At 51.0% G+C, this 20065-nt stretch overlaps 1 protein-coding gene across 2 annotated transcripts in view; it reads left to right on the top strand.

Moving 5' to 3' along the window:
* The window catches only part of ITGA11 (integrin subunit alpha 11), a 206370-nt gene that overhangs the window by 137213 nt on the left and 49092 nt on the right, over positions 1 to 20065 (top strand). For both annotated transcript variants that reach the window (XM_068108969.2, XM_078771963.1), the window contains one exon: positions 18594 to 18679. In XM_068108969.2, coding sequence (XP_067965070.2) covers positions 18594 to 18679 — 86 coding nt within the window. The remainder of the gene's footprint in view (positions 1 to 18593; positions 18680 to 20065) is intronic.

The following is a 20065-nucleotide window of genomic DNA, read 5'->3' as shown; positions in this document are numbered from 1 at the left end:
GGGTTGGTTTTCTAAGGCTTATATCAAAATATTAACTTATATCAAATAAGTCTTTTAAGGTGAAAGCGCGATGACGTCATAATTCGCGATGACGTGCGTACCTGCCTTGCCTAGATGTAGGCCGCACCTCATTTTGTCGAATAAAGTGGTATTCGGGTGGTTCCGGTATTTGGGACCGCAGGGACGGAAAGTGCAGGTACGGGGTGCCAGTCACTCCCCAGCCGGCCCGCTCTGAAGGTTCGGATCGGGACACCGGGATTCATTCCGGTCGCCCGGTCGGCCTGGAGGTGGGGGTGCGGGGCCTGTCACGGAACGTCAAAACAAACGGCCTGCCGGGGCCGCCCAAATGTCGGGCGTGAGGGGCGCGTCCACTAATGGAACGCCTCTCGCTTCCCAGATCGAGGGCCACGTGGTCAGGAGAACCTCGTCCCTTCTGGTTGCCTTGCCGTCCCACTGTGAGCGCTGGTCAGGGTGTACTTCAAACTAAGCTTAAGTGTCAAGCGTTAAGTTCCTCCTTGCCCTCGCAAGGGAAAGGCTAGGGTCAAGCTCTTCCAAATTTCCAAACACTAGAAATCGGACGTCTCAAATTAATTAATTAATTTGTTAATACATCTCAGTCGCCCGCGACCTCTCCAGCGCGGGCGTCGAACCAGTTCATTCCCGGTGCGACCGGGCCGAGTATCGACCCGACCGTGGCCGAAGCCGTTGATTCCGCCGTAGCACGCTAACGCGTAGGCTCGCGCGTCCCTGGTCCGCCGGGGCTCCGCGGGTGTCCTACCGTGCCTGGCGCCGCTATTCTCTCAAACTTCTGGGAGTAGGTGCCGGTGCCCGGGGACGGAGTTCGCTGTCTAAACATGGTAGCGCTAGGCCAGTGGGACCGCCGGGACCCACGTGCACTCACAAGTTGTTCTGCGCGTGGGCGGCAGTATCAGACCGGGGCGCCCAAACGCTCCCCGGCTAAAGTTCATCCTGAAAGCGCCCACATTGTGCGGACAAACCCCACCAAGTCGAGGGCCACGTGGTCAGGAGAACCTCGTCCCTTCTGGTCACATTTTGCCTATCGGCCGGCCTCGAAGACCGAAATTGTGTCGGTTACCGATCCTTCGGGTTCGGAACTATGCCACCCTAACACCGAAATGGTCAAAGATGCCTATCCCTCTGAAACAATGTGTGGTGAGGCACGTGGAGCGCGCCGAGTCATGCTCGTATAAATGAACAGGATTGAAAATAACCAATCAACATTTTTGGTAAAATTACATGTGCAGACTGGGAATTGAACCCAGGTCCTCTGGTGAACTGTACCAGTGCTCTGCCATCTGAGCTATCTGGCTCCTGGATGACCAACAATTTGCAGGAGTGGTGAGTCAAGGGGAGTGGTTCAGAGCCTGGTTTTTTTCAGGGCAACAGATATGAGGTGATGATTAGCAGCACAATTTGAAGCTTGTAGGAAGGGGTATGAGACAACAGATACAGGAGGACATTCCATAGATGAGAGAATAAAGGGGTCAAAGAATGGAGGTGAACCTTCATGTTGTAATTTGGGAAAGCTAATCAGGTGTAGGTTTCTCAGAAGAAGGAGGTGGAAGAGGACAGATGTGGAGGATGACGGTGGAAGAGGGTGGGCAGCCCAAGGTCAGAAGCAAGATAATGGAAAACAGATTTCATCAACCTGCTTGGAAGGTTAAGAGAAAAGGTTTCTGCTCAACCCATTCATAGCTTTGTTACTCAGGTTATTGTGGTAATAGGGATGATGGTTGCTGTTGTGTTGTTTTACTCGTTAACTTCTGGCCTTTATTACCTTGTCCATGCAGTTTCTCTCCTCTCATCCATATGCATTGCCCCAGGCCCTGCTTTTTGCATTAATTAATCCATTAACCTAATTAGTCTTGCCCCAAAGGGGATGTGAGACTATTGCAATGCCTTTGTCTGTCTGTTTGTCTGTCTGTGTGTCTGTGTTCAACATCTATATATTTTGGCTTTAAAAATGTTTTTCTCTGCAACCGCTTGTCTGGTCGATTCAAAACTTTAAACATAGGATGTAACCCCGATGGAGAATATTTTATTGATAACTCTGACATCATATGCCACATGGTATGGCAGCCGTATTGGATTGAAGGAAAAACTTTGGATATCATTTTCTCTCAAACTGCTCAAAATAAAATTGAAACTTGGCATATGTCATAAACTCTCCATGGCGTATATAGACAAGTGGTGTATTAGCCATAATTGGTTGAATCGAAATTCTCATCCAAAAAAATCTGAAACTTTTATACGTATATCTGATCTACGATTTGATGTGAGTGAAGAAATAGATTTATGACATCATAAGTCACGTGGTTTAACAGATCGTGACTTATGATGGCCATATTGGATTGAAAAGAAAAACATTTTAAAAATCCTCCCTAGAACTGCTTAACAGATCGATGTGAAACATCATACTAGCCATGGGGAATGGAATTCATTGACTAGCCATGGGGAATATCGTTTGAAATATTTTTTCATATTCACCTTCATTGACGCTATTTAGCTTTAATGTGCACATAAGTGGTCATTAAATATCCTAATAATCAATCAATAAAGCTATGGATAATGGCAATGTATGTGACATAATTAGGTGCATGAATGATATGGGTATATGGGTCATAATAGCAGTGGGCCATAATAGTAGCATGTTCAGTTAACGATGATATTGTTACAGACACGACTTTGATGTTAAGGTGGGCCGAGCGGAATGGCCGTCGTGTCCGCACAAATTACCCGATTGTACTCAAACGTTGACGGAGCCGCGCTACGCTGGATCAATAAAGGAAAAGAAGACACCCGGCTGGATTATAATGACAGACACCAATGTTTCGATTCTCAATTATATTCGTACGGAAAAGGTTAGATTACAGGGGCTAGAGGTAAAGCACAGAAAAGATGGGCACTTAGACACAGGCTTATCTTAACCCCGGACAGACGACAGGTAAACGGGACAAGGCTGACTCACACGGGGGTTGATGGCAGGAAAGCGGGTATCGATGGCTCAAGGTGCACTCTTGGCTCAAAGCAGGGTACAGTCCGGTCCAAAGATGCGGGGAGGTCACCGCGCTCGGAGGGGACGTTCTTTCTCAGGCGGGGCGCATCTCTCTCAGCGATCGCAGGCAACGTTCTTTCTCAGGCGGGGCGCATCTGACTCAGCGCTCGCAGGTACCTCTTTCTCCAGCTGGGGGCGCATCTCTTTCAGCGCTCGCAGGTCCTTCTTTCTCTTCAGCTGGGGGCGCATCTCTTTCAGCGCTCGCAGGTCCTTCTTTCTCTTCAGCTGGGGGCGCATCTGACGTCACATCCGCTACGTGGCCGCGTATATCCGGCGGGGAGTGACACGCCCTCAGCTCGTCAGCTCCGCCTCGTGGAATCGGCACGTTGCTTCTCATTGGGTGCGTGCGGGGGGGGTTACCGGCTCCGCCCCTGACGAGGAGCTGACAAGGAGCCCCTTCGTGGTAACCCCATGGAGCGCATGGTCTGGAGCGCATCGTCTGGACCGCATTGTCGATGGCGGCGAACCGAGCCGGTGGGAGGACGCACACTCCCCCCCGCGCAGCGCCCCTCTGTTGTTGTAGACGGGGAAGAAGATGGGAGGAGGTATGGGAAAGGTCCTAAACTCACTACTGATGCCATATAATCACATTCTGGTGCAACGAAGAGTCAGAATTAATGGAAACGAGTCCTTAACTGACATAGATTAAGAATAACTAGCAAGATGTCCGAAAGTTGTCTACGTGTGGTGCGGTGGACCTGGGCACGACATTTAATGGGGGAATAAGGGGAAGGTCGGCTCTACTGAGTGTTATTTACATGCAATGGGACTAGGGAATGGGGGATTGGGGAAAGTTGGGGAGTATTGGAGAAATAGGGGAATATTTACAAGCGGATATGGAGGCCAAATTCCATATTCGCAACATTGCACCCTTCTCTACCCTCGGGGCGTCCCGACCCGATAAATTTTTACCTACTTTAGTGTGGCACGCAATGTAGTTCCCTCTACTATTAACTCTACCCTGAGTGCGACAGTTTTACAGATATTCACAAATGAGTAAATATGTCCCCCTGCGACGTTGCACCCTTCTCCTCACAGAAACACACCCACAGGATAACCGAATCCGGAAAGAATTCGCAAACTAAACATACAGCCGGTAGGGAGCATTATTTACACGACTACGCTGCTATTTACACTACGATCCAGGACCTGTTTTTGGAGGAACACATGCAGATGTTATGCATAGAGAGAGCGCGCTTGCCAGCATCGATACACCAACCCACGAGTGCTCTGTGGCCGACGGCCTTTAATAACGTGCAGAGCACCCTTCCCGAGCATCAAAAGCACCACCCCACCACCAATCGGTGCAGTCACCATTGTTCATTGGAATAAAAATAAATTCGACAACCCCTAACCCTGCAGGTGTCTCTTGCTCTTCTTGTGGTGCACTTGGTGTTAACTAAAAGTGGTTCACCTGTATGGCATAGGTGCCACGTTGACCCATAGGTCCATCCCCGGGTGGTGCTTGGCCGCAAACGAACTGCGGTCCATTGTGGGTGGCCACAAACATTGCGGTCCATATGGTGTATCGATCCCGGCAGCAAACAGCGAAAGTGCAGGCCCACAACTGCGCAGCCAGCACCTCTCTCTCCTCTCTCTCTACCCCAAAGCCAGATCCTCGGAGGTGGGAGACAAAAGAAGCAGACAAGTGAGTAAGGTGGTAAGGGCGCAAAAGTGCACGCAATGTAAGGTGATGCACACTGGGGGCACATGGGAACCAGGTGAGACAGGTACGTTCCTATTGTACGCCCCCCCCCCCACCAGGTAACCTACATGGCCCCTCCCTTACCCCTTACTGCATCCACAAAACACAACACTACCCATAAACATCTACTTTACAAATCAACAAACATCCCTACTGTCTTCCCCGTTCCTCCCATAAACCAAATTCGTCTTCTCTCCCTCCTAACCAATCAAATTTGCCATCTTCAACTTTCATCAAAATTTGCCATCTCCAACTCAACATCATAATTTGCCATCACCAATTCATCATCAGTCCCTCCTAAGGAGGGAGAGATGGAATCACCCCAATGTCTCATCCACGTCGTGATGCGTCTCACAAATCCTCACAATCTCATTTCCTGCAACAAAACAAAGAAAACACAGGTGTGGAGTCATCATCATCACCACAGGTAAGTGGCTGCGTATGGTGCGACAGGTTCATCAATCCTAACTATTTCCTTAGTGACTTTAACAACTTTACACTACCCGGGGTCTTTCTCCGGCCAAACCATTGGCCCTCTTACACTATAGGTTCTAAAAACCAATTCCCATTGGCCAAACTGTGGTGCTCTTCAATTTGGGGTCTCACTCCCCCGATTCATCTCCCGGTGCCCTCGTACAATTTCTGGGCTGCGACGTGTACCTCTCCCAGTGGGTCTACCCACCTGCACACCTCCACCACTGCAGTTGCCTCTGAGCTTACCTGCTCCTTACCCTAACCTAACTACCAGGGGAAGGCCCTCTGGCACTCTCCCCACTCGGTGCCCTCTCTGGCACTGGGCTACCCGGGTCCATCCTCCGGATCCTCGGGCCCCCTCCACAACTCTACCGGCTCCCAGAGCCCACCTGCGGCCTCACCTGGCCGACATCCTCACAGTGGTGGAGTGCCCAACCAACTACACACACTAACAGGCTACACGCCCAGCCATTTCCACAACACTAATGCACCCATTCACAACACCATTCTGCAACCGCACCACAGATGCCAATATCCAACCACAATTTACCTGTACCCTCTACCTAACACTTACACTACCCGCCCCGGGTACTCGTGAAAGGGGTCCACTCTTCCCCCATCCACACCTTCGCACCATGCACACCACTCCGTACCACTTACTCCAACTCTCTCCACACACCTGTACTTGCACACCTGTGCTCTCACACTTGGTGCCACCTGCACCCTTCTCTCCCCAAGCGCATTCGCGCTGATCCACACACTCACTACTCATACACTGCTCCACACACCTGTCCAATTGCACACCTGTGCAATCACACCTGTTCCATCCTCACACACACGGCATCATCTCAGCTAACTACTCCCTTCTGAAACTTGCGCTTCCCAGTCGTCCCTTTAAACTATTGCGCTCCCACGTCATTATCATCCACACTAATCTACCTGCGTCCCCACTACAGGTATCAGTCACTAACTAACCTTAACGTTACCTAAGGTCATCTTCTCTAGATCCCTACACACAATATCCTAACCCACCCGGGCTAGTTTTCACTGCCATACACCCCATAAGCTATTGCTCCTTTGCCCCCCACATGGGAAGGGTGGCAGGGATGCCATCCCACCACATCGGGGGTCTCTCACTACCAATTTTTTCACATCACATTTCAACAAATCAAAAATTTGCCAATCACTACCCATCATCTGCCAATCACTACTGCCAATCCCTTGCCAATCATCAAATTTTGTTTTTCTCCAATTTTGGGTCCAAAACACTAACCTCATCACCCAGTCTACTCACTAATACCTCTCGGTGCGCCAATTCCTGTCCAAAGCCCGGCTTCGTAAAGCCGAGCAATGAATGCTGGTTGTTTTGTGCCAGCGGCTGGATGCGTCCGGCACTCGGTGCAGGGACGGGGGCTTACCCGGGCCGAGATCCCACGCATCACCTCGGCGTGGAGCCATCCAATGTCCCGATCTCGACCTGCCGGCACGTCTCAACAAAACGTGGTCGCCATAACGACCCTTCCTATCGGGCTGCCCGCTCCGCCTAGTGGAGCACGGACGCGGCCGTTCAAAGCGAGGCCCAGCACGGATCGCGCACGGCGGTCCTTTCGAACCCGCCGTGGCTCGGATCCCCGCTGGTTCTCGCGGCACGCGAAACCCGGCACGCACCGAGGGCCCGCTTCGGCTAAAAGTCGACCTAACCTTTAACCCGGTCACCGTCGATGCTTCACCTGCTTGCTTACACCCCGCAGCCCGTTCCTTGCTCCTTGTACCGTTCCTTACACACCCAGGCACACCCATTCCACTCACAGCCTTGGTCACACACCTGACCACCGAACACTTTGGCACACATTCGTTGCTCGCACACCTCACCAATACACCGCTTCGCGCCCCCTCCTCGGTCACCTCCTCTGTGACAATCACAGGTGTGCCCTCATTCGCACACCCAACCATGTGCCTCACCACCAACTCCAGCGTGCATTCCCACTCACGCTCTACCATTCCAGGTGTGCATCCTTCCATCCCAGGTGTACATCCTCGCTCACCTGTCACAACCAACTCACTCTCCTTGTCACTCTCACTACTCTCACTACTCTCACCTCCACTCGTGACAACGCACTCACCCTTACTCTTGACAGCACACTCTTTCTCCATGCACCTGTCCGTCACACACCTTTCTCGCGCACACTCTCCCGTTACACCCTCTGTAACACTCACCACAGGTGGACACTCTTCCTTACTTCTGACAGCGCACTCTTTCCTCATGCACCTGTCCGTCACACACCTTTCTCGCGCACACTCCTGCGCACACTCTCCCGTCACACCCTCTGTAACACTCACCACACCGCGCTCCCATGTGCTCCCTCGCACACACGCTACGACCGACTCACTCTCGCCAGCACACTCACTCCTTGGTACACACTTTTTCCTCACACACCCCAGAGTCGGACTTTCTTGCACACCTCCATTTTCGCACACCAGACCTGTCGCACACTTCACCAACGGCCTCTCACGAACACCCAGGTCTATCTCGACCCCCAAGCTTCTTAAATCCCCTGGCGCATCATACGCACGACCATATTGGTCACCACTTACACCGGGTCCTCTTCCTCTTCGCTTCTCCTCCATCACCTGCGAATCCCTCATCCGGTTAATGAGCACATCATCACGATCCAAACACAGACTTTGGACCAATTCTTTTATCTCCTCTTTTATCTCTTTGTTATCCTCTCTCCATCGCTTTTTAATTTCGCTCACCCCCTCTTCCACTTCTTCTAATTTCTGCTTCACCTCCTTCATCTCCTCGTGCGCCCCTTTAAGTTCTTCCTCTAACTCCACTTTATTTTTTTCTATGTGCTCCCGCACCTCCCGCTCTTTAACCTCCATCACCTCTACCACTTTGTTCATTTTTTTCGTCAAGTCCTCATGTACCGTCTGACACTCTTTTTTAATTACCCCTACGTCCTTTTTCATCTCCTTCTGCGTCGATTTTAACCCCTCTATTACCGCTGTGTTCTTCTTTACCTGTTCCCCCAACTCCTTTTGTCCCACTGTCAGTTGTTCTACTCCCAGCGTCAACTCCTCTATACCCCCTTGCAATTTTACAGTCCCCTTTCTCACCTCCTTCTCCATGCGCTCCTTACAGTGCCTCACCTCCTCGCGCACTCCTCCGACCTCCTCACTCACTCCTCTTCTGATCCCCTCTCCCATCACTTGCATCTCCTGCCCAGATGCCACCCTCATCTGCTCCATTTCCTCCCTGTGAGCATCTAATTTCGTTTCTACCCCCATTCTGACCCCCTCTATCTGCTGCTCCATTTGTTTAACTTCCCTTTCCGCTTGGTCCCTCATGTCCCTCAATTTGCCTTCCATACTGTTTTCTAACCCCTCTAACCCATTTTTCACTCCCTCTATCTGATTCTCCTGGGCAGCCATTCTATTTTCTACCCCCATTAACCCATTTCTCACCTCTTTTATCCCATTGTCTAACCCCTCAAAATTTTTGTCTACCTTCTCACCAGTACCCCTCGCTTCGTCCCTCATTACCCCCATTTGGTTTCCCAACCGCTCACTATCAGCCCTCATTCCCACCATTTGTTCCATAAGGGCCCTCATTTGCAGGAGGAAAAGGTTCGAATCCACCAGGGGCGCTGCCGCGGGCGTGGACGCCGTGGCCACCTCGTGCGTGACAACGCTATTTTGCGACCCTGCCGCCCTCACTGCTTCGCTCTCCTCGCGTCCCTCAATTTGGTCCTGGACCGACCCTGCTTCACTCTCCCCTACCGGACCCCAGCCGTCTTGATCCGCCATAGCGCGACTTTCAAAATTCGAGTTTCGTAACACCAATCCAAATTTTGCTGTTATAATTTCGTCGAGCGCAGTAACCGCGGGACCGCGCTCCGGATCGATTTGGTCGAGCGCCGTACGCGCTCCGGCTCGATTTTCCCTCCCAAAATTTGGGCCTAACTAATTTAGTCCCGGGTCCGAATCTCACTCCTCGACACCAATTGTTACCGACACGACTTTGATGTTAAGGTGGGCCGAGCGGAATGGCCGTCGTGTCCGCACAAATTACCCGATTGTACTCGAACGTTGACGGAGCCGCGCTACGCTGGATCAATAAAGGAAAAGAAGACACCCGGCTGGATTATAATGACAGACACCAATGTTTCGATTCTCAATTATATTCGTACGGAAAAGGTTAGATTACAGGGGCTAGAGGTAAAGCACAGAAAAGATGGGCACTTAGACACAGGCTTATCTTAACCCCGGACAGACGACAGGTAAACGGGACAAGGCTGACTCACACGGGGGTTGATGGCAGGAAAGCGGGTATCGATGGCTCAAGGTGCACTCTTGGCTCAAAGCAGGGTACAGTCCGGTCCAAAGATGCGGGGAGGTCACCGCGCTCGGAGGGGACGTTCTTTCTCAGGCGGGGCGCATCTCTCTCAGCGATCGCAGGCAACGTTCTTTCTCAGGCGGGGCGCATCTGACTCAGCGCTCGCAGGTACCTCTTTCTCCAGCTGGGGGCGCATCTCTTTCAGCGCTCGCAGGTCCTTCTTTCTCTTCAGCTGGGGGCGCATCTCTTTCAGCGCTCGCAGGTCCTTCTTTCTCTTCAGCTGGGGGCGCATCTGACGTCACATCCGCTACGTGGCCGCGTATATCCGGCGGGGAGTGACACGCCCTCAGCTCGTCAGCTCCGCCTCGTGGAATCGGCACGTTGCTTCTCATTGGGTGCGTGCGGGGGGGGTTACCGGCTCCGCCCCTGACGAGGAGCTGACAAGGAGCCCCTTCGTGGTAACCCCGTGGAGCGCATGGTCTGGAGCGCATCATCTGGAGTGCATTGTCGATGGCGGCGAACCGAGCCGGTGGGAGGACGCACACTCCCCCCCGCGCAGCGCCCCTCTGTTGTTGTAGACGGGGAAGAAGATGGGAGGAGGTATGGGAAAGGTCCTAAACTCACTACTGATGCCATATAATCACATTCTGGTGCAACGAAGAGTCAGAATTAATGGAAACGAGTCCTTAACTGACATAGATTAAGAATAACTAGCAAGATGTCCGAAAGTTGTCTACGTGTGGTGCGGTGGACCTGGGCACGACATTTAATGGGGGAATAAGGGGAAGGTCGGCTCTACTGAGTGTTATTTACATGCAATGGGACTAGGGAATGGGGGATTGGGGAAAGTTGGGGAGTATTGGAGAAATAGGGGAATATTTACAAGCGGATATGGAGGCCAAATTCCATATTCGCAACAATATATTTGTTTCAAATGAGCATGCAAGGCGAGACCATGTACTCTATGAGTGCCGTTCTAATTATTATAGTCTTACTGCCTTCCTTCCTTTATTTGTCTTTGTGGTGAAATTGTACCAAAGTTGAACCCAGGTGTGGTGCTCCCTTAAACCGCTGGGCGGTGTCTATAAGACCTCGGACGTCCGCGACTCGAGGCCACTCCTGCGACATCATTATACAATGCCATGTAGAATTGAATGGTACGTACCCACCTATATTCTAGGTTTGCTTGCATTGACTGATATATTCAATCTTTCTCATATGATGCCTAGATCCTGACATGTATGTTGCATGATGTACTTTACAGGATGATGTACAGATCTGATTGAGATTAAACCATACATATGGAACACGTTGTGGATCTGGTTGATTTCCACAACACTTAATCTCAATCAAGATCTTCGGGAATGGCGGGACACGAGTCTGGCGATGGCCGGATGAACGCTGATCTCAGACGAGCGTTTCCCGACATTCTCCATGCTCCTGCGCGGCCCACCTCGGAGAAGAATGACCAGCTGAGGGCCCGTCGAGCTAGCTCCAGCCACGGAGCTCCGACGACTCTCGCTGCCGGTCTACCTCGACGGGACCGGATGCGCAAGCATTTTGCGGAACCGCGCCGTCAAAGCGCGAACTGATCTCCTGGGGCCCGGACGCCGGAGCAGGCGTGACGGACTCCGGCAAGGCGCCTGCTGAAGGAGGCCACTGGGAAATGTCCTGGGCCGCAACCCCGTCGGAACGACGGACCCGCTTGGCGCCGAAGGTACGAGTCTAGCCTCGGTTGCTCGAAACGCTAACGGCTCCGTCCGAGAGAATCATCCTAGATTTGCGTGCCTCGGCCCGAGATGAGATTCCCACGCGAGTGATCACGACTCCCATGTCGGCCATGCCACCACACGGCCGGCACACTCCGACCACTCGCTACTCGGTGGAATCGCCTCCTCCGCGCGGATCGCGCACTGCTCGTCGGGATCATGCCGTGCCTCACACGGCCGGCTCACCCTGACCACTCGCTGCTCGGTGGAATCGCCTCCTCCGCGCGGGCCGGCACACTCCGACCACTCGCTGCTCGGTGGAATCGCCTCCTCCGCGCGGATCGTGCACTGCTCGTCGGGATCACGCCGTGCCTCACACGGCCGGCTCACCCTGACCACTCGCTGCTCGGTGGAATCGCCTCCTCCGCGCAAATCGCGCACTGCTCGTCGGAATCACGCCGTGCCTCACACGGCTGGCTCACTCCGGCTGCTCGGTGGAATCACCTCCTCCACGCGAATCCACTCGCTGCTCGGTGGAATCGCCTCCTCCGCGCGAATCGCGCACTGCTCGTCGGAATCACGCCGTGCCTCACACGGCCGGCTCACTCCGGCTGCTCGGTGGAATCACCTCCTCCGCGCGAATCGTGCACTGCACCCATCGCGTGCAATACTCTGGGAGGCCGACGATTCCGATCGCTGCTCGGAATCACCTCCTCGCCGCGAAGCCGCACGTTGCTCCCTTTGCGGGCCCTACTCGGCGAGGCCGGCGATTCCTCTCGCTGCTCGCCGGAATCACCTCCTCACGCACGAATCACGCGCTGCACCATCGCTGGATGGCAGCCTCACTAGGCACGACGCGCCAGTCGCGCGCGCCGCATCTTCGCTGGATGGACCACTTCTTCACACGAAGCGCATGCGATTCCCCTCGCTGGCACTACTCTGTGGCCCCGTTGCTGCTGGTCGGAATCCCACCTACGCATGGCTTCTCAGCGAGGCCGGCGAACACCGCTGCCCGGACTCGCCTCAACGCGTGAGGCTTGTTTGGCTCCACTCGGGGACTCGCCGAGCATGGTCTTCCTAAACTTTCATCTTCTTCCGCTGTCATAACCTTAATAAACAATCTTAAAGGGTTCTAAGGGGTTCACGGCACTCGGGGATTTGTGAAATGTGATTTGTGTTGGCGTGATGTATCGTATCATGCTAGATACCGTTGATAACTACCGCACTGCTGCCGCTATTCCCCGCTTCAATCCCGGACAAACCCGGCCCGAAAGCCATCGAACGAGACGCTACTTCAGGCCGTGCAAATTATTGCGGCCCAGCATGCTCGCCCTCTCGTCTCAGCGTGCCACGCTGGCTCGACAGGCCGAGGACGACTTTCGGTTTCGCCAACAAACCCGCACGCGCCCGAACCAATTGATGACGTCACCGACTAATCACGCGTTTGCCCTACGGCGTCATTAACGTAATTGCGTGCTTCACGCGATCTCATCATCGGGGATTCGTCTACTTTTCCATGTACCTTGGTAAACTACGTACCGAATGTCCTTTACGTAAACGACGTAAACTACGTATCGCGGCGTTACCTCGAGGTCGCGCGCCCGCGCCGTTAGGGAGTACACGGTGACCTCGTGAAATGGTGACATTGAGCGTAACGCCCGACTCCCTTGTCTCCTGCGCAAGTAACGGGGGCACCGTCCTGCCTGCTCGCCCTTGACTCTGGGCTTGTTGTTTATCGGACAGAGCTCTTGGCTCGTATCCACGCACATTTCGAGACTGCGAGACGCCTCGTCTGATTCCATTTTCCCTCTGCCCCAGACTGACTGTGACTCAGACTGACCCAGACTGTGAAGGTCGTCTGACTTCGGTATGCAGCGCGCCGCTGCAACCTCGGTGGGGGGGGGGGGGGGGGGGGGGGTGGGATCCCAGGAGGTTGGGCAATCCATCCGCGATCCGGATGCCGTTCGGTATAACGCCTCCCACCTCGCCCCTTGTGGGGACCCGGGATGGACAATCCATCCGCGATCCGGATGCCGTTTGGTATAACGACTCCCACCTCGCCCCTTGTGGGGACCCAGGATGACGTCCATGGATGTCTTTGTGTCTTTGAGTGAGTCTTTGAGTCCATGGATGGTCGATCCGAGCCATTCAATGAAGGCGTTGAATGGATGGATCGGTCGGACATCCGTGGATGGACAATCCATCCGGGACATCTAGCATGGATGGACAGTCCATCCGGGGCGATGGCTGTCTTTGGGTCTCTGAGTCTTTGCGTCCGTGGATGGTCGATCCATCCGCGATCCGGCTGGATCCGTGCCATGCAATGAAGGCGTTGAATGGATGGATCGGTCGGACATCCGTGGATGGCCAATCCATCCGGGACATCTAGCATGACAATCCTCTACGCGATCCGGCTGGATCCGTGCCATGCAATGAAGGCGTTGAATGGATGGATCGGTCGGACATCCGTGGATGGCCAATCCATCCGGGACATCTAGCATGACAATCCTCTAGACAATCCATGACATCCGGGACATCTAGCATGACAATCATCTCGACATCTAGACAATCCATCCGGGACAACGCTGAGACAAACAAGGTTTGTCCAGCCGGGACTCTCTCTCGGTTTGTGAATGGGACAATTCAATTCGCTTTGAATGGGACAATCCTTCCATCCGGGGCATCCTCTCGGTAGCCGGTATAGCCGATCTTCTCCGATCCTCCGAGCGCTGTACAGCAGGACAGGATTGCCATATGCATCCCGGAGGTTCTGCGCGCTTCGCTGGAGAGGCGCGTTTCGGTCGTTTTTGTCGTCCATCCGGGACGTTCTCTCGGCAGACGGTAAAGCCGATCTTCTCCGATCCTCCGAGCACTGTACTGCAGGACGGGATTGCCGTATGCATCGCGGAGGTTCTGCACACTTCGCTGGGGAGGCGCGTTCCGGTCGTTTTGTGCGTCGTCGTAATCAGCCATGCCGGTCGTCCAGGCAGCCTTCAGAGGCCGCTCGTGTCTCGTGCGAAGGATCGCTGCCAACGGTAGATTCACGTGCCGAAACAAGAGTTGTAATGCGTATGAGCTGCCGTCAGAGGACGCTCGAGTCTCGTGATTCAACAGGGCCGCTGCCGGTGTCGAGTAACTCTCGTTATGGCTCTCATCGATTCTCTCCCTCGGCAATTCCATGACATGGACCTAACATGGATCGACCATGTACCCTTGGGAGCCTAGGCAGGTACAGACTGCAAAGGACTTACTGTAATGGCCTCCTGTCATGTCATCTTACTTACTGTTACAGCTTACTGTAATTCTTTACTGTACTTGCTTACTGTAATTCCATGACATGGACCTAACATGGATCGATCATGTACCCTTGGGAGCCTAGGCAGGTACAGACTGCAATGGACTTACTGTAATGGCCTCCTGTCATGTAACCTTACTTACGGTTACAGCTTACTGTAAAGAGGCTTACTGATTTACACATGTGTTGCATTGCGACGAATGGACATTCGCTCTTCGCCAAGGTACAACGTATCCTATCTAGCTACTGTGCCGACGACCCCGCTGTAAGACTAGACTATTGTGACCCACGTGACCGTCCCTCCCTTCGCCTGATACACCCCTGCCTGAAGCAGTGAAGGCACTGAGGTGCCCCTCCGACACCTGCCTCCAGCGGCTACTCCGAAGCAGGGGGACTCCGGGCTTGGGGATGTCGTACCCGGTAGTTTCCGACCCTGTGTTGGCAGGGTAATTTCGCCACCCTGACCGCTATGGATGGACCGACTGACTTTATAGGGAAATATGTCTTTAACACCCCAATAATAAAATGATGACTTCCTCAATCCATTAATGCTGACGCGCACTCGCTTCCTGCCGAGCGGCAGTATAGTTCTAACGGTGGGGAGAATGTGGTGAAATTGTACCAAAGTTGAACCCAGGTGTGGTGCTCCCTTAAACCGCTGGGCGGTGTCTATAAGACCTCGGACGTCCGCGACTCGAGGCCACTCCTGCGACATCATTATACAATGCCATGTAGAATTGAATGGTACGTACCCGCCTATATTCTAGGTTTGCTTGCATTGACTGATATATTCAATCTTTCTCATATGATGCCTAGATCCTGACATGTATGTTGCATGATGTACTTTACAGGATGATGTACAGATCTGATTGAGATTAAACCATACATATGGAACACGTTGTGGATCTGGTTGATTTCCACAACAGTCTTGTTTGTGCAACTGCTTCATTATGTCTACTTTCTGTATAATAAGGGAAGGGAATGCAAGTCAACCACAATGAGTGGACTAGCATCATGTGTCAACCAAGTGTGGCAGACACCCTGAAAATCATGAATGAACCAGCTAGGTACCTTCACTTCCTCAAGATGAGATCCAAATACTGTTTCTTTCAGCTGGATTTGAACCCACAATTGCTGCAATCTCAGTCTATCGTCTTCACCAAATAGGCCACCACTACCACTTTTTATTATTCCATTGGCATTGTGTTTATATCTCACATTTCCAGTTATTTTTGTACACCGCTCCTTTCCTATTCCATCTCCAGGCGCTGCATGACATCATCACCGGGCACTGAAGGGGGCCCGGCAATGACGTGCACGAAAAGGGAGTACTCAGTTTTCACTCCAGTTTCTTGTTTTCTTGCTTGTTTGTTTGTCCGGACGATATCTCAGCCATCCTTTGAGCTAGGCAGCTGAAATTTTGGCACAATAGTGAGCACATGTTTTGGCAAAAACTGTATTATTTGTTTTTGTGATTAATAAATTAATTGATTAATTACTTAATTATTATCGATTAATTAAGTACTTATTTATTTCCTTTCTCATCTGGGCAATATCTCAGGTACCTTCTGAGCTAGGAAGCTGATATTTGGACAACACAGTGACCAAGTGATGTGGCTATAAAGAATATTTTTGATTTATTGATTAATCAATTAATTGATTAATTATTTGTTGATTAGTCAATTAATCAATTAATTATTTATTTATTTTGATTAATGACTTATTTAATTAATTTTCAAAAAGTTACAGCTTCAGATGAAACACTGGTGGTTGAGGCATGCTATTAGCCAATTGATTAAGAAATTATTTTACAATTATTATTTATTGATTTTAATTATGCAATTAATCAATCAATTATCGTACACTTCTCCCTCCCAATACCGTCTCTATGTGCTGCATGGCGGTATCACAGGGCGCTAAAGACACCCCGACAATGCTGCACTGGAGGATGTTATTTATTTATTTGGCATTGGGGGGTTGTACTTTGAATGTATCTGCACTTGTTCATTTTTTTTTATTTTTTATTTTTTTTTGTATACAGAGTCGGGGCTCGTGAAAGACCTAACATTTATCAAACAAACAAATCAAACAAACAAGCAAACAAAGTATATAAAAAGGAGAGCGGTCGACAAGATGGGGAGAGAAGGGGAGGAAGCACACAAACACAACATTTGAGAGCAGGGACATCGGGAGATGTGTGGGAGGGAGAGGGCCTGGGGGGAGGCAGGATAGGCATAAAACGCAAGGACACCAAGGACTTCCAGGAAAGAAGTCGGCACCTCAAAAAAGTGGATTTGGGGTGAAATTAGCGGGGGTAGAAAAGATCAAGGTTTTGGATTGGGGAAGATAAGAGATGGTGGTGAACAGCCGTTTTAAAGACCTGGAGGGAGGAGTGGGATTGAAGAGAGTGAGGGAGTTTGTTCCAGAGGCGGGAGAAAAGAGGAATGAAGGAGTGAAGGTGAGCAGAGAGTCTTGATTTTGGCAGTATAACCATAAGAGGGTTGCAGGCAGATCTTGTGCGACCTGTAGGAATATTTGGGGGACAGAGCCCAGAGAGAGCTGGGGGAGCAAGGCCGGAGAGGAGTCGGTAGAAGACGGAAAGACCACCAACCTGCCTGCGGTGAGTAAGTGAAAAGCCCTCGGAGATAGCGTCATCGCGGGAGATTCCAATGATTCTGAACGCTTTGGTTTCAACAGTGTGAAGACGAGCTAGGTGTGAGGCAGGAGCACCAGCCCAGAGGGGAGAGCAGTACTCCATTGAGCTGCGGATGAAAGCCTTGTATGTGGTGAGGAGCCAGGTGTGCCAAGGAAGGACTTTGCACGACGGAGGATGCCCAGTCGGCGACTGGCTTTGGAGGCCAGCTTGGAAATGTGGTTTTCCCAGGAAAGATCATGGCAGATAGTGAGACCCAAAAGCTTGAGTGACAGAACTTCTTGGAGAGGATTATTCAGAAAGTAGATGGGAGGGTTGTCCAGTCGGTCTTTTCGGAGAGACATCGTAAGAGTGTGAGATTTGTCAGGATTGAAAGACATGTTCCACTTGTTTGCCCAGTCTGTGATTTTGTCCAGGTCTGCAGAGACTGAGGAGGCTGCAGACTGCCGATCTGAGGAATGAGGAATGGAGCGGCAGAGAGTGGAGTCATCAGCAAAGAGATAGAGAGGATTTTCAAGAGAGTCAGAGAGATGATGAAGACCAGAAAAAGCACAGGGCCCAGAACACTGCCTTGGGGAACTCCAGCCTGAACAGGAAGAGGAGATGAGAGAAACCCATTCAGGGCCACACCTTGACTACGACTAGAGAGGAAGTCTGCCAGTCATGCGTGGAGATTTCCATGGATACCAAAGGAGGAGAGTTTGGTGAGCAGAGCGGGGTGCGAGACCGTATCGAAGGCACGTGATATGTCAAGGGAGACGGCTCTAATTTCCTGTTTGGCATTGAGGACCTCCATCCATTGTTGATACAGCAGAAGCAGCATGTCCAGAGTAGAGTGACCTGGTCTGAAACCAAATTGATGATCAGAGATCAAGCCATTGGAGAAGAGGAAAGATTTCATATCCGAAGCAATGATGGATTCCATGACTTTGCTGATAATTGGGAGAAGGCTGATTTGTCTGTAGTTGCTAGGATCTGTTTTTGCACCTTTTTTGTGTGAAGTGGTGATGTTGGCTAATTTCCAAGCAGATGGCAGTTGACCTTGAGCAAAAGAGAGGTTGAAGAGAACAGAGAGAGAGGGAGTGAAAGAGTGGAAGAACAAGATTTTAGGACCCGTGGGCTGATGCCGTCAGGTCCAGTTGCAGAATCAGAGTCGAGGGTTGATATAAACTTTTCCACTTTGTCAGGAGGAAAGGACACGGAGTCCAAAATCCTTCCATCAGCACTGGCATAATTTAGAATAATAAAATGAAAAACATTATCCGTGTGCGAAGCATGCCATGGTCGAGCTACATGACCTTGTCCTGAAACACGGTGAATGTTTTTTCCCCCTTTTTTTCAGCTTCCCTTTGCCAAGGATTGTGGGCCAGATGGCAAGTGTGTGGCTGACCTGATTGTAAATCTGCACACTGCCGTGCCTCAAATACGGTGGGTAACTCTTTTGAGAGGAGTTTGTAAGGCTTTGTCGGAGCTGTGATGTAAAGTGGTAATTGCTTGATTTGCACTGAAGCGTTGAGGCAAGTGGAATCGGACATTTTGTGTGTCTTTTATTTGTGAAAGTAGTTAAAGGTTGACATTGACCCATTATTATGGGGAATAAAAAAGTTCAGGGAGGTTAATGAAACAACCTATTTCTCAAGGTTTTCCCCTGCTACATGCACAACAACATCTACAGAGTGGCCACAAAATTCCTATGCATAATAGTGCCTTTGTTACTTATTTGTTTTATTTGTTTTTCCAGGTACGGCTTCAGCATGACAGACACCAGTGAGTACATGATAGAAGAGAGACTGATTACTTGTGTTTGGGTTCACGACCGCATGTGAGAAGGAGCAAGTTTTGAAGGCAAAAGGACAAGCTTTTCGTAGAGGTTCGATAAGCCAGCTCCTACGCGTGACTGACACGATGCGGGCATGGGAGAAGAAGACTTTTTCAACAGGGAGTGTTCTTGATTTGACTTGATTTAGAGCAAGGCTCTTCTGAAACGATTTCCCACCGTTAAATCAAGACGAAGCGTACTTTTTTCTGATGAGTGTGCTATTTACCTCAGCAATCGATCCAGGAATGTTTATTTTTGGTGCAAAGAAAATCCTCATTTTTATGAGGAAATTGAACAGCATCCTCCTCATGTCATGATGTTGGCAGCAATTTCAGAAGATCACTTGATAGGGCCATATTTTTTTTGATACGAGTGTCAATCACACTGCAGCGTGAGACGCGTGAGACGCCACAACTGCGTGAGAGAGGTCTTGAGGCAACAACTATCCTGCAACAAGATGGTGCACCAGCACATTATGCTCTTGCAGTTAGAGAATATCTCGATGCCAAATTCAGTGGATGATGGATTGGACGTGGATCTGAGATAGTGTGGCCTCCTCGAAGTCCGGACTTAACAACATGTGACAACTCGCTTTGGGGCATTGTGAAAGAGGACATTTCTCATCTCCGCCTAACAGCAGTTGAAGACGTCAAAACAGCTGTCAGGGGCTGCTTTTATCACCTCCAATCCTCAACATGGAAGAAGATGTCCAGAAGAACTGGGAGAAAAATTCAAATTTGTGTGGAGAATGGAGGGGAGCAATCAGAGCATACAGAGAAATTATAACTAAATTCTAACTGCGTGCATAAGGACTTTGTGGCCACTCTGTACAATGGTAATGCCTTTATACCATCTGCAATAAATCTTTGGGACTGATATGTGGCCATGCAGAATGTGCTTTGAATGGGGGCTTCATCGTTTGTTAACTGAAGAGTGCAATTGAACCACCTTCGAAAGGCAGTTTCACAAATAGACAAGTTTTGTTGAGGGTTGAG

This window comes from Myxine glutinosa, chromosome 2 (assembly GCF_964187855.1).
Source record: "Myxine glutinosa chromosome 2, kmMyxGlut1.1, whole genome shotgun sequence".
Classification (NCBI taxonomy): Eukaryota; Metazoa; Chordata; class Myxini; order Myxiniformes; family Myxinidae; genus Myxine; species Myxine glutinosa.
Note: the sequence above shows the minus strand (reverse complement) of the source record. Positions and strands in the feature narration are given on the sequence as shown.